General features: G+C 42.4%; 1 protein-coding gene across 6 annotated transcripts in view; it reads left to right on the top strand.

Annotated features, from left to right (window-relative positions):
• The window catches only part of LOC140739522 (serine/threonine-protein phosphatase 2A 55 kDa regulatory subunit B beta isoform), an 846310-nt gene that overhangs the window by 725275 nt on the left and 106007 nt on the right, over positions 1-15028 (top strand). For all 6 annotated transcript variants that reach the window (XM_073067905.1, XM_073067904.1, XM_073067910.1 and 3 more), the window contains one exon: positions 4777-4941. In XM_073067905.1, coding sequence (XP_072924006.1) covers positions 4777-4941 — 165 coding nt within the window. The remainder of the gene's footprint in view (positions 1-4776; positions 4942-15028) is intronic.

Here is a 15028-nt window from a genome sequence, read left to right as displayed (position 1 = left end):
CCTGGTCCAACCATGTTGATGACACAGCCAAGAAAGCTCTCAAGTGCCTCTATTTCCTCAGGAGGCTAAAGAAATTTAGCATGTCCCTGTCAACTCTTACCACTTTTTTGGATGTACCATAGAAACTATTCTGTCTGGATACATAACAGTTTGGTATGGTATCTGCTCTGCACATAAGACCATAAAATATTCAGCTACTCCATCATGGCTGATCCCTTTCCCTCTCAGCCCCAGTCTCCTGACTTATCCCCATATCCCTTCATACCTTGACTAATCAAGAATCTATCAGTCTCTGCCTTATATATACCCAATGACTTGGCCTCCATAGCTGCCTACGGCAATGTATTCCACAGATTCGTCACTCTCTGGCTAAAGAAATTCCTCCTCATCTCCATTCTAAAGCCGGCTGGTGGTGTAGTGGCATCAGCGCTGGACTTTGGAGTGAAGGCTCCCAAGGTCGAATCCAGCCAGGTTCCTTGCACAATTTCCATCCATGCTGAGTTCCTGCCTCAACCCATGCTGGGTTGAGCGTCAAGCTAGCAACTCGGCCTCGTAAAAACAAGAAAGCCTACTAAAAAAAAATGCCGTCACGACAGCATCCCGATTACTGCACTTCAAGTTAAGGGTTTTCTTCTTCTTCCATTCTAAAAGGACATCCCTCCATTCTGAGGCTGTGTCCTCTGGTCGTAGACTCTCCCACCATAGGTAACATCTATTCTATCAACAACACACACAAAATGCCGGTGGAACACAGCAGGCCAGGCAGCATCTATAGGGAGACGCGCTGTTGACGTTTCGGGCCGAGACCCTTTGTCAGGACTAACCGAAAGGAAAGATAGTAAGAGATTTGAAAGTAGTGGGGGGAGGGGGAAATGCGAAATGATAGGAGAAGACCGGAAGGGGTGGGATGAAGCTAAGAGCTGGAAAGGTGATTGGCGAAAGTGATACAGAGCTGCGGAAGGGAAAGGATCATGGGACGGGAGGCCTCAGGAGAAAGAAAGGAGGTGGGGGGAACACCAGAGGGAGATGGAGAACAGGTATGAAGGGATATGGGGATCCCACTTCCTCCAAACCAAGAGTGTAGCCATGGGCACCCGTATGGGTCCCAGTTATGTCTGCCTTTTTGTTGGCTTTGTGGAACAGTCCATGTTCCAAGTCTATACGGGTATCCATCCCCCTCTTTTCCTTCGCTACATCGACGACTGCATTGGCGCTGCCTCCTGCACGCATGCTGAGCTCGTCGACTTCATTAACTTTGCCTCCAACTTTCACCCTGCCCTCAAATTTACCTGGTCCATTTCCGACACCTCCCTCCCCTTTCTTGACCTTTCTGTCTTCATCTCTGGAGATGGCCTATCTACTGATATCTACTATAAGCCTACAGACTCTCACAGCTACCTGACTATTCCTCTTCCCACCCTGTCTCTTGCAAAAATGCTATCCCCTTCTCACAACTCCTCCGTCTCCGCCGCATCTGCCCTCAGGATGAGGCTTTTCATTCCAGGACGAAGGAGATGTCCTCCTTTTTTAAACAAAGGGGCTTCCCTTCGTCCACCATCAACTCTGCTCTCAAACGCATCTCTCCCATTTCCCGCACATCTGCCCTCACCCCATGCGCCCGCCACCCCACTCGGGGTAGGGTTCCCCTTGTCCTTACCTACCACCCCACCAGCCTCCAGGTCCAACGTATAATTCCCCGTAACTTCCGCCACCTCCAACGGGATCCCACTACCAAGCACATTTTTTCCTTCCCCCCACTTCCTGCTTTTTGCAGGGATCGCTCCCTACGCGACTCCCTTGTCCACTCGCCCCCCCCCATCTCTTCCCACCGATCTCCCTCCTGGCACTTATCCTTGTAAATGGAACAAGTGCTACACCTGCTCTTACACTTCTTCCCTCACCACCATTCAGGGCCCCAGACAGTCCTTTCAGGTGAGGCGACACTTCACCTGTGAGTCGGCTGGTGTGGTATACAGCGTCCGGTGCTCCCGGTGTGGCCTTTTATATATTGGTGAGACCCGACGCAAACTGGGAGACCGTTTCGCTGAACACCTACGCTCGGCTCGCCAGAGAAAGCAGGATCTCCCAGTGGCCACACATTTTAATTCCACGTCCCATTCCCATTCTGATGTGTCTATCCATGGCCTCCTCTATTGTCAAAATGAATCCAAACTCAGGCTGGAGGAACAACACCTTATATACCGGCTGGGTAGCCTCCAACCTGATGGCATGAACATTGACTTCTCTAACTTCTGTTAATGCCCCTCCTCCCCTTCTTACCCCATCCCTGACATATTTAGTCATTTGCCTGTTCTCCATCTCCCTCTGGTGTTCCCCCCACCTCCTTTCTTTCTCCTGAGGCCTCCCGTCCTATGATCCTTTCCCTTCTCCAGCTCTGTATCACTTTCGCCAATCACCTTTCCAGCTCTTAGCTTCATCCCACCCCCTCTGGTCTTCTCCTATCATTTCGCATTTCCCCCTCCCCCCACTACTTTCAAATCTCTTACTATCTTTCCTTTCGGTTAGTCCTGACGAAGGGTCTCGAAACGTCGACAGCGATTCTCCCTATAAATGCTGCCTGGCCTGCTGTGTTCCACCAGCATTTTGTGTGTGTTGTTGTTTGAATTTCCAGCATCTGCAGATTTCCTCGTGTTTGTATCTATTCTATCAAGGCCTTTCAACATTTGATAGATTTCAATGAGGTCCACCCCCCACCATCCTTCTGAATTTTAGTGAGTAGAGGCCCAAAGCCATCTAACGCTCCTCATATGACAAACCTTTCAATCCTGAAATCATGTTTGTGAACCTGCTTTGAATGTCAGTGTATCCTTTTTTAGATAAGGGACCCAAAAGTGCTCACAGCACCAGGTAAGGCCTCACCAGTACTTTACAATGTCTCGACATTACGTCCTTGCTTTTATATTCTAGTCACTGGAGAGAGAGTGACTGGAAGATCCCGGTGAGTGTAGAAATGTCCTTCTGAGGGAGAGAGGGACTGAGAGACACTGGTAAGTGTACAGATGACCCCCCCCCCCCCCCCGTGAGAGAGAGAAGCAGACTCTAATTTCTATTACACTTTCCACACTGGGAATGTTACAATTCTTCACAGTAAATTTAGTGCTTTTACAGTGTAGTCACTGTGTTAAAATACTGACGTTAGAAATAGACATTCATTAAACAAACAGCTTGAATGCTATCATTTTGTAATTGGTCTTGAAACTTCACTGGCTCTCCACTCTGCTTTGAAGCACTCAGAAAACTGGCTTGGTGTCTATCAGTTACAACTCCACATTCAAAACCATCATCCATTGTGCCTCTGTATCTCCCTCTGCAAATGGATTTTCAACTTCCTAATTGGGAGGTAACAGTCAGTGGGGATCAGTAATAACACCTCATCCTTGTTGACAGTCAACAAGGAACATGCCTCAAGGATACGTGCTTAGCTCACTGCTCCACTCTCTATACTCATGACTGTAGCTAAACAAAGCTCAAATGCCACCTGTGAATTCACCAATGACACTTCCGTTGCTGATCGAATCGCAGATGGCAAAGATGAGGTAGATTGGCTGGTTGAATGGTACATCAACAACCTTGCTCTCAGTGTCAGTGAGACCAAGGAATTGATCCTAGACTGCAGGAAGGGGAAGTCAGGAAAACACTCATCAATACTCATTGAGGGGCCAGCTGTGGAAAAGATGAGCAGCTTCAAGATCCTGGTCACCAGTATCTCAGAGGATCTACTCTGCACCCAGCACGCTGATGCAAACGTGAAGAAAGTATGCCAACAGTTTTACTTTGTTAGAAGACTGAAGAGATTTGGTATGTCACTAAAGCTTCTTATAAATTTCTATAGATGTACAATAGAGAACATTTTGACTGGTTGCCTCATAGCCTGGTGTGTAGTCTCCAATGCACAGGATCACAATAGGGTGCAGTAGGTTATAGACTCAGTCCATTACGGGCACATTCCTTCCCACCATCGAGGACATCTCCAAGAGGCAGTGCCACAGATATTTGCATCCATCACTAAGGGCCCTTACCATTTGGTTCATGCTCTCTTCTCATAACTAACATCAGGGAGGAGACATATGAAAACCCTTATTCAACAATTCAGAAACAGCTTCTTACCTCTCTGCTATCAGATTTTTGAATTGTTTTTTGCACTAATTTTGCACCATGTATTGTAATTTTATGTCATTACTCTGTACTGCTGTCTCAAAACAAATTTCACATCATATAATTTAGTGATAATAAATATGATTCAAATTCCGATAGAATAAAGCTTGGGAAACTAGTTTATTCAACCAAATAGTCCATCCACCTTTCCTCTGGCTTAGGGAGGTTGGTATACTATGAGGATTGACATGCTAGACAACAAGTGGTAGGGCCATTGCTGACAGAAGTTTAAATGGAGAACCTCTAAGGAAAATTCCAAAGCTACTGAAGAGCCATGAATAGAAAGAGAGTATGAGGAGGACTGTGCCTTTGTTAAAATTATGTTTCTGTGAAAATAGCTTTGAATAGAATCACAGGGCATCTTTCCCAGCTTTCCAGTTAAGAGGCACATCAGAAGTAGTGTCAGAATCAGAATCAGGTTTAATATCACTGGCTCAGTGACGGAAGGAGGTTTAGAGTTACTGACCGCCACCTTCCATTGCTCTAAGAATCTATTAGTGTACGAGTGTATCCAGAGTACAGGGGTAGAATGTAACATTGTACTTGGAAATCTGACATTTTACTTTAGTCTTGTTGCTGCCTTAATCCATAGCTTTTCAGACATTGTAGATATAAAGCCTGCCAACATGGAGGAGTTAACAGAGGTGATAACAGCAGCAGAATTCCACCCGCATCACTGTAACATGTTTGTGTACAGCAGCAGTAAAGGAACAATCCGACTGTGTGACATGCGGGCCTCAGCACTGTGTGACAAGCATTCCAAGCGTGAGTACCCATCTGATTCTTTCACTACGTCAATTGCTGGTGGTTTGGATTGTACACGACCGTCTCACTTAAGATCGTTGTGGTGACCGTTGCAAGATGTGGGGTACAAGAGGTTGATGTGCGGATATAATCCACTCCCCCCAGCAGTGCTCTTGGTTTCAGTCACAGCCACAACTGACCAGCTGTATTCTCCTAAAGAAACATGGCACAGTGGCACGTCAGTCAGAGTCACTGCCTTTCAGCTTCAGCTTCAAAATTCAATTATGATCTCTGGCATAGCATATGTGTAGTTTGCACATTCTCCCTGGTTTCCTCTGGGTGCTCTGGTGTCCTCAGAGCTCATCCTGAAAGATATGCTTCTAGGTTATCTATCTTCTTCAAATTACCATCAGTGTATGGCTAAAGAATCAAAGGAAAGTTGATGGAATGCAAAAGAGGATAAGTTGCATTGGTCCAAGGATATAAGGGGAGAGGGGATGGGACTGATTAATTGGTCTGCTGAGAAATCAGATAGATCCAATTATCTAAATGGCTGCCCCCTATGTTGTAGTAAATAAATGAGACAGGATGAACTACTGGATCAACAGTTACACAACACTGAAACTGAAAAGCAGTAAAGGTTCAGATCAAGTGGGAAGTGTGGAGTAACAAAGTGAGGAGCTTTCACCAGAAATGTAAGATGTTGGTGATTAACCATTTAAAAGCTAGGGGAATAAGTAGTGGGGAAGAAAAGAATAAAGGGAACGTGAGAAGGACAGAATGATGATGAGAAAAGTAAGGATATAAAAAGCAGATGATAATAGAACAGAAAGAGAAGCAAAACATAGAATATTTGCACACTAATTCGGATAGGGTTATTTGTAATAAGCTCCTTGTTCTCTGCTGCAAGAACATGAGACTTAATTATCAATCATTGTTCATAAATACTAGGAATGTTTATCATTCTACCCCGTCAGATGAAGAATATTATGAAAGGATCTTGTGTCTCATTAGGTCACTATTTTTAGTGTTTTGTCATTCATAGTTTATGGAGATACCAAGCAAATGAAAGCTGTGATTTTTTTTTCTTAATCAAAAAACCATTCCAATAAATAAATGCAACATTTAAAGTGAAGCACATATATCATGTACAGTGATTGGAATATATTGTACAGCCAGATGTTTAGAATATATTAGTGTGTATTATCCACATAACTCATGCATGTTTTTTTAATTGAATTAAACATCCTGAGAAGTGAGATTTGAGGAGACTGCTGTTACATTGAGCTGTTGTGATCTTAAGTGCACTGCCTGACAGATGTAGTGGAAGCAGATTCAATTTTAACTTTTCCAAGGGAATTTAATAATTACCTGAAGGAATAAAAGCAGTAGGGGTATGGAGGGAAAGCAGGCAGTGAAATTCAGCTCTTTGCTCTCCTGGCTTGTCTGATGGGTTCAATGCTATTTTATAGGTTCTGTATTGTAAAGCTGAAAGAAAATAAAAATCAAAATAAAACTGTCAATGAGGGTATTCTTTTGAACAGCAATCAGAGGGAAAAGTGGAATATAGAAATATATTATGTCCACGTTCATTAAAGTCAAGGGAGAGGACTTCATATAAATAATAAAACTACAAATATAACTAAGCTCCTTTTGTACCCAGTATATGCATCAATTATATATAATCATTCCCTATAATACAACAGTAAGATATAGGAGCAGAATTAGGCAGATCAGCTCATCGAGTCTGCTCAGCCATTCCATTATGGCTGATTTATTCTGCCTCTTGACCCCAATCTCCTTGCTTCTCCCCATAATCTTTACCCTTACTATCAATATCTGCTTTAAATATACCCAGTGACTTGCCCTTCACAGCTTCCTGTGGCAATTAATTCAACAGATTCACCACCCTCTGGCTAAAGAAATTCCTCCTCATCTCTGTTGTCCTTGTATTCTGAGGCTGTGCCCTCTGGTCCTAGACTCCCCCACTATAGAAAGCATCCTTGCCACAGTCACTTTATCCAGGACTTCCAATATTTGATGTGTTTCACTGAGATGCTTCGTCATTCTTCTAAGCACTGGTGAGTACAAGACCAGAGCCATCAAATGTTCCTTATACATTAACCCTTTCATTTTCGGGATCATACTCACAAACCTCCTCTGGTCTCTCTCCAATGCCAGCACATCATTTATTGAATAAGGGGCCCAAAACTTCTCATAGTACTCCAAGTGTGGTCAGACTAATGCCTTATAAATCCTCAGCATTACATCATAGTCCTCTTGAAATGAATGTTAACATTGCATTTGTTTTCCTTGGCACCAACTCAACCTGCAAGTTAACCTTTAGGGAATCCTGCACAAGGACTCCCAAACTGCCTTTCACCTCTGATTTCTGAATTTCTGAACATATTCCTTTATTCCTTCTATCAAAGTGCATGACCATACACTTTGCAACACGATATTCCATCTGCTACTTCTTTGCCCATTCTCCTTATCTATCAAAGTCCTTTTGCAGACTCCTGCTTCCTCAACACTACCTGCCCTTCCACCTGTCTTTGTATCATCTGCAAACTTAGCCACAAAGCCAACAATTCCATTGTTCAAATCATTTACATATAACTTGAAAAGAAGTGGTCCCAACACTGGCCCTTGCAGAACATCCCTGGTCATCAGCTCCCCCCCCCCCCCACTTTTAATTCCACTCTTTACCTCTTACTAATCAGCCAACTTTCTATGTTAGTATCATTTCTGTAATACCATGGGCTCTTATCTTGTTAAGCAGCCTCATGTGCTGCACCTTGTCAAAGGCCTGCTGAATGTCAAGTAAGCAACATCCACTGACTCTCCTTTGTCTATCCTGCCTGTTATTTCCTCAGAGACTGATTTGTCAGGTAAGATTTTCCCTTAAGAAACCATGCTGACTTCCCAAAACCTCATCCTTAATAATCAACTCCAACATCTTCCCAATCACTGAAGTCAGGCTAATTGGCCTATACTTTCCTGTTTTCTGCTTCTTCTTCCCCCCCTCCCCCTGTTAAAAGAATGGAGTGACATTTGTAATTTTCCAGTCCTCTGGAACTGTTTCAGGATCTAGTGATTCTTGAAAGATTATTACAAGTGCCTCCATAATCTCTTCAGCTACCCTTTTCAGAACCCTGGGGTGTAGTCAATTTGGAACAGGTGACTTATCCACCTTCAGACCTTTTGGCTTCCCAAGCACCTTCTCCTTTATAATAGCAATTACACTCACTTCATCCCCTCCGAAACCCTGGAATTTCAGGCAAACTACTGGTGTCTTCACATTGTCAATGGACACAAAGTTCTTAGTAGGTTCTTGCCATTTCTCTGCTCCCGTTACCATGATATCTGATATCAGCAGTCTGATATCTACTCTCTCCTCTCTCTTACTCTGTATATATCTGAGAAAACTTTTGGTATCCTCTTTCATATTATTGACCAGCAAAACTTCATAATTCACCTTTTATATCCTAATGGCTTTTTAGTTGGCTTCTTCTGATTTTTAAAAGCTTTCCAATCCTCAAACTCTGCACTACTTTTTACTACAAACGTTTGTATATTATATGCTCTCTCTTTTGCTTTTATACTGATTTGACTTCCCTTGTAGCTGCAGTTACTTCATCCTCCCTTTAGAGTAGCTTCTTCTTTGAGATCTATCCTGTGCATTCTGAATTGTTTCCAGAAACTCCAGCCATTGCTGTCATTCTTGCTTATGTCCGCTTCCAATCAACTTTGGCCAGCTCCTCTCTCATGCCTCTATAATTCCCTTTACTGCATTGTAATACTGAGATATCTGATTTTAGCTTCTCTCTCTCAAGCTGCAGGATTAATTCTATCACATTATGAGTACTGCCTCCTAAGAGTTCTTTTACTTTAAGCTCCCTAATCAAATCAGGTTCATTGCACGGCAGCCAATCCAAAATTTCTTTTTCCTTAGTGGCCTCAACCATAAGCTGCTCTAAAAAGCTATGTCATAGCCATTCTGCAAATTCCTCCACTTAGGGTCCAGCACCAACCTAATTTTCCCAATCTACTTGCATATTGAAATCCCCATGATAATTGCCTTTTCTACTCCCATTGTAATTTCTACCCCACATGCTGGCTGCTGTTTGGAGGCCTGTATATTTTAGATTGTTTTTACCTTTGCCCAATTGATCCATGTTGACCAAGATTCCCCATCCAAGCTAGTCCCATTTGCTAGTGTTTAACCCTTCCAAACTTTTCCTGTCCATGTGCTCATTCAACTGTCTTTTAAAAGTTCTAATAGTACCTCCCTCAGCCACTTTCTCTGGCAGTCTATTCTCTCTCAACCTCTTCCAGTAACTCAGTCCCTCCATTCCTGGACATATCCTTGTAAATATTTTCTGCATTCTGTCCAGTTAATAACATCTTTCCTATAGAAGGGCAACCAAAACTGAGCATGATACTCCCAAATGCAGCCATAAACTCCCAACTGTTATACCCACCAGAACTGAGCCAGACACTGATATTCATGGGGATAGTAACTAGACGTGGCCCTGCCCTCCTTTTCTCTGGAACCTTACAGTCCATCAGCAATGGGTGCCTCTCAGGTGTGGTTTTGGACAGGCCATGCAGCCACTCAGCATTACATATAGTGCACAGCGTTTAACCCTGGGCAATGTGAACCCTCATTAGGGACTGGCAGAATCTGCTCCATATGTTAACATATCCAGATGCTACCATTTCTCCCATCACCCCCTGTTGTATGTGATAGAAGATGGTGTCTCTCTACCTCTTCATTAGTTTGCAGTCGGACTTCCCACCCTAGGGCGCTTGTTACCAGAGAGCAATCACATTGTGCACACAGCAAGGAGAGGCAATGGCAGTCCGCAGCACTGGCCCACCAGGAAGCATCATGGAGCAGAGGCACCAGTCATGCCAGCCTGCCTAGAACCAGTCCTTTCCACTCTGAGCCATTGCTGGAGGCATGGCAGCAGATGGCAGGAACTCCCATGAGGATTCCAGCCCGACAATGCACAAAAGTGGTTTATAATTGTTTGTACTGGAGGAACACAAGTGCTGTAACAAGTCAGCTCTCTACAGGGTAATGCTAAGCAAGATAACAGTGTGCTAACCTCAATATCTGTATATTTAAACACACGAGTGAAGCTCTATTCCTTACAATGTAGCTGAAGGTATTGTGAAACTAGTTATATGAATTCCCATTATAAGACAGAATGTTACCTCTCAACAAAGGTCATAACATTTTACTAATGCTGACAAGGTTTCTTTTACTTGTTTTGCTATCTTCCGCTTTCTTTATTTCAGAAATGAACTTCATTCATACAAATGTACATATGCAAGAAATCCAGTGCAATCATAATGCATCCCTCTTTACGTGGTGTCTTCACATCAATGTATTCTATTCACAGATCACCTGTGCCACTCAGTGCTCATATTGCTTTGGTGTGTTATGATCCAGCAACAATGAATATATAATTGAGACAGGTTTTTTATAACAAATAAAACATTTATTAAAGACTGATTTTAAAAAATCCCGAAGTAAACAAACGACTAACTTAACCGGAAGTTGGCTGCTATACGGCAGCTCAAACAGTTCTTAAAGCAAGAAATGCGAACTCAGTTCTTTAAAATAGTATTGCAAAAAGTCCAAAATGATTTACAGTCAGTTAGGAGAGACTTTGCTTGAAGTAATAAATTCTCTTTCATGACGTTACTGCTGATCCCAGCCGAAGTACCTTGCCCGAAGGATTTATGATGCAGGAAATAAAATGGCTTAAAGGCACTGACCTTTCCTTGGCGAAACTCTGCATCCAACTCTTTCTGCTCTTTTAGCAGGAGCTATCTCGGACACAGATTACTAACTCTTTGTATGAAGATTAAATAAGGTCGAACCTGTTTTACCGCCAACAACATCAACTTTCCTCAATCCTTCAGCTTCCCGAGCTTCAATAATTCTTCACTGTCCGACTGAGCTTTAACTGGCAGTGATTTTCAGAACTGCCAACACAACAATTCTTATGGTAGAAATTAAAACTCCACTTTTAAAACAAAACTGCGTCATAAAATCAAATATGCAGCAGAACAGAATCACTGACGACTTAAGCCACGAACTTAGCTGCGTCACAGGGAGGGGTTCTCCTTTTATACCCTGTTGGGGAAAAAACATCACATGACCTCTCACTGGCGGGAAAATGACATCACTCCACCATCACAAGACCATTACATCATGCTCAGCAGAGCCTCAATTACATCATGGTCATGTGACAGTCACAAGATACCCACGGGTACGTAACAGATGTAAGACCAACCAGTTTCAGGCAGACTAAAGATTGCCTTTCACCATGTTGATGATTTAACAGAGTATTTAGTCCACTTTTCTAGCTTGCACAAAAATGGATAGCAATATTTGGGTGCACTGTCCCCAACCCAACCTTCTGCCTTTTGTTATTGAAAGAGAGCATTTTACAAACAGTTGTTTGCATTTACTTGAGCAACACACATAAAATGGTGAAGGAACTCAGCAGCTCAGGCAGCATCCATTAACAGGTTTTATACCCCTGGGACATCTGAGGTGTTTTAAAACTGATGAAATGAGATTTCAAAGCATCCTGACTATTGCTATCTAGACATTAGTGCCGCAGATGATGTAGGACCCTCCCTTGTTGCTTGCGCTGATTTCACAGCCTAGATTCTGTGCTAAAGTCCCTGGAATTTTATTTTATTCATTTGAGGATGTGGCTGTCATTAGCAGTGCCTGCATTTGTAACTCATCCTTAACTACTCTTCTGATTATAACTAACTGATTCATGACTGGCACCATTGGCCGATAAACAGGAGCCAGAAATTGAGAGGATGATAGACTAGAGTGTGTAAAAGGATTTGAGAAACACAGCTGGTATCGTGGGTGGCAGTGTTCAATAAAATGGTTTGGAGTGATCAATTGGACCAGAGGGAGCAGTGAAGAGAATTGGGGAAGCTTTGGACAGGAAGATGAGATCAGCAGAGAAATTTTTGCTCGAGGCAAAAGCAAGAGAGACAAAAGGCAGAAATTTCTCATTCGATTCCTGATTTCCTGTCATTTGCATTTTTGCTTTCTCTTTTAATCTCTGCTAATTATAGATTAATTGCAAAGGCGTTGCTTAGTTAAAACTGAAAAAATGCGTCAACATTGGTCCTATTCATAGGTGCCAGACCTCTAATCCAGTTTTCTTGTATAGAATTAACATCCTTAATGTATTCTCTCACTCCAGGTCCTCCAGAGAATGTATTCAATCCTTTATAGCCCTCACAAACTGAACTGATTCAAATGTTTTGGCAAGATAACACTGCAAAAGGCAATGGGTTTCAGACTAAAAATATAGTACTGTAGCATAAACAAACCCTGATTTATCACCTAATTTTGAAGTGAGGATGTATTGTACATCCTGGTGAAACTGTGGTAAATAATGACAGTATTATTCAGGAAATCTTGCAAAAAGAAAATTTACTATTACAACAGATCAAGAAGTAGGCAAAAACCTGCCATTTGGTTAGGAAACAAGTGGATTCACTGTTTTTGCTGCAGAGAGACCCATTAAGGTATGACGAATGAAGAGCTGACTGAGACGTGTGAGTAGGTAACATGGCTTCTGTCATGCTTCAGCAACACTTGTGTTATTGCCCAAAGCACATCTCTATTTCCCTCCTGTTTCTCCTCTGCTGAAGTTGTTGATTTATCTAAGCATCCTGTCCCACGGGTTTCCGCTGCCTTTGGGCTCTGTGCCCTGATGGGCTGTTTTCAATGATGAAGCATTTAATGTAAGTATGAGCAGTGTAGAGCAGAACAAACTTGAGGAGCTGAAAGGATGTTCCTTCTGTATTATTCAACCATGAGGACTTACCTTGTCCCATGCACACAGCCCTAGGGACAGCTGCAGTAGAGGGACAGTCACCCACCTCTTCGCAGACTAACAGGGTGCGGAAAAGGATGCAAGGATCCTTGTCTCTGTTTATCCCAAACAGCTGCACAACAATCACTGACCCAGAGTGGGGTTCCAGGTTGCTTTTCCTCACCTGCTGTAATCCATTATGGCACACCCAATGGTGATCAGCACAGCCTGGAATTTGAACATGGCCAACTATACATCTTCCCTGCCCCCTACTAGTCTCTTTCTTCTGATGTGTACCCCCAAAGGTGTCATGCGAAATTACTTTATACAGTGAGTTTTTATGATTTGACCAAAAGGATGGTGAAAGCAGATTCAGGAGAAAACTCAAGCAGCAGAATAGTGATATATACTGGTAAATGAGGCATTTTCAGGGCAGGGGAGAAGTATTAATTGGATTGCTCTTTCAATCAGCTGGAATAAACATGCTGTGCTGAAAAATCCTGCTGCATGCTGTACCGATTTTTGCACCCTCAATATAGCAAATAGAAATTAATTGTTCCTGTCTGTGTTGTCAGACTTGAGCTAGCTGTGGTGGTTTTAATTGGCAGTCAGTAATACATGTTGCATAGAGGTCTTGGTGTGCATACCACGTTTCCTACTGGACATTTAAACATGATGAAAGAAACACAGGGACATGCTGACTGCATGCCCCATCCAATTAGCTTTAGTCAATAACGTTGAGAACCTCTTACATTGACAAAGTTTACTCAGGCCAAGTAGTGTTGACATAAGCAGGTTGGAACTTTATTATATAATATTGCTTTATATTTGCACATCCGATTAAAACACAACAGTTAAGCAATTGTATAAAGTCTAAGTGATGGTCAGTAAGTGCTGGCCAGTGATACCCATATCCTGAGCATTATTTTTAAAGCCTATGTCCTTTATGCCCAATGAGAGAAAGAAAAAAAAGCTCTGTAGTACATATGACAGCTTTGAAATCATTGATATGTTCCAAGGATTATCACAATCAGTGAATTGCTTTCATATGTAAATTACAACATATGGAAATCTCCCTCAAAGAGTGTTTGGGTAAATGGGCAAATCATCTTTTTTTACTGTGTTGACTGAGATAAATGTTAGTGAGGAAACAGGAGAAAATTTCCCCAGGCACTCTGTATGGAAAGCAGTGGGACTCTTCCTTCCTTCCAAAAACAACCATGTAGAGGCCTGGTTTATCACTTCATCTGAAAGACAGCTTGAAACCACAACTTCCCAACTCAGAGGCAAGTCAGTCTCCCGAGAGCCGGAGTCTGCTAGGAGAGGAGGTTAACCAACAAAGAAAGTGAACAATGCAGCCTGTCATCTAAACAAATTGAACCCCACATTTTGGGGCTCCCACAGCTGAGAATTTTAAAAGCTGAAATAAATTGGAGAATTTCAGCATGACTGTACTGATTGTTTTTTTAATAAATATAAAAGCATTTGTGATTGTGTAACATATTCTAAAGCAACAGCCAGGATCAATCTCAGCAAATTTACAAATTTACACTCTTCAGGCTAACTACCTTACACAGGCAGTTTATTTGGGCATCACTGTCTGTGGCACCATCTGCTTGGGAACCATGGTGTAAATTGAAGGATTCTCATTAAAGTGTGTCTGAGCAGGAAGGCATGCTCAGTGACCAATTTGAATTTTCCTACACAGGTTATTGTGTCAGGAATCATAAATGGTGTGAAAGTGCCAGAGTCATCTGCACAGAATGATTGCATTTCTTTGAGCCTGGATAACAGTGCTCTGAAGAGGATTCTCAGGAGATTTACAAGAATGTTACCAGGGACAGAGCTTTGAGTTTCTCAGTTGCTTCTGATTTCAGAGGCTGGAGAACCTCTTTTAAGCAGGAAAGGATTTAGAAAAATGTTCAAAATCAATTTAATAGAGTAAATAAGAAAAAGCTGATTCCCCTGATAGAGTGGATGGTTACCAGAGGGTGCACTTTAAGCCTAAGGAGCAGAAATATGATGAGTTTTTTTTGGATATTGAGTTACACTAGACTTGATTATAATTCTGTAATGGTATAGAGCAACTGGAGATGACAGTAAATCTAAGAGGGGAAGTTAATTGTATGGAAAAGGGAAGATTTACAGAATGTTCAGAGGAAGGCAAAAGTAGGACTGAATGGTTAAGCATTAGAATCTACAGATGCAGGAAATCCAAGCAACACACAGAAAATGCT

The sequence above is a fragment of the Hemitrygon akajei genome, chromosome 15, assembly GCF_048418815.1.
Source record: "Hemitrygon akajei chromosome 15, sHemAka1.3, whole genome shotgun sequence".
NCBI lineage: Eukaryota > Metazoa > Chordata > Chondrichthyes > Myliobatiformes > Dasyatidae > Hemitrygon > Hemitrygon akajei.
The sequence above is the reverse complement of the archived record's forward strand: the minus strand, read 5'-3'. Positions and strand labels throughout refer to the sequence as shown.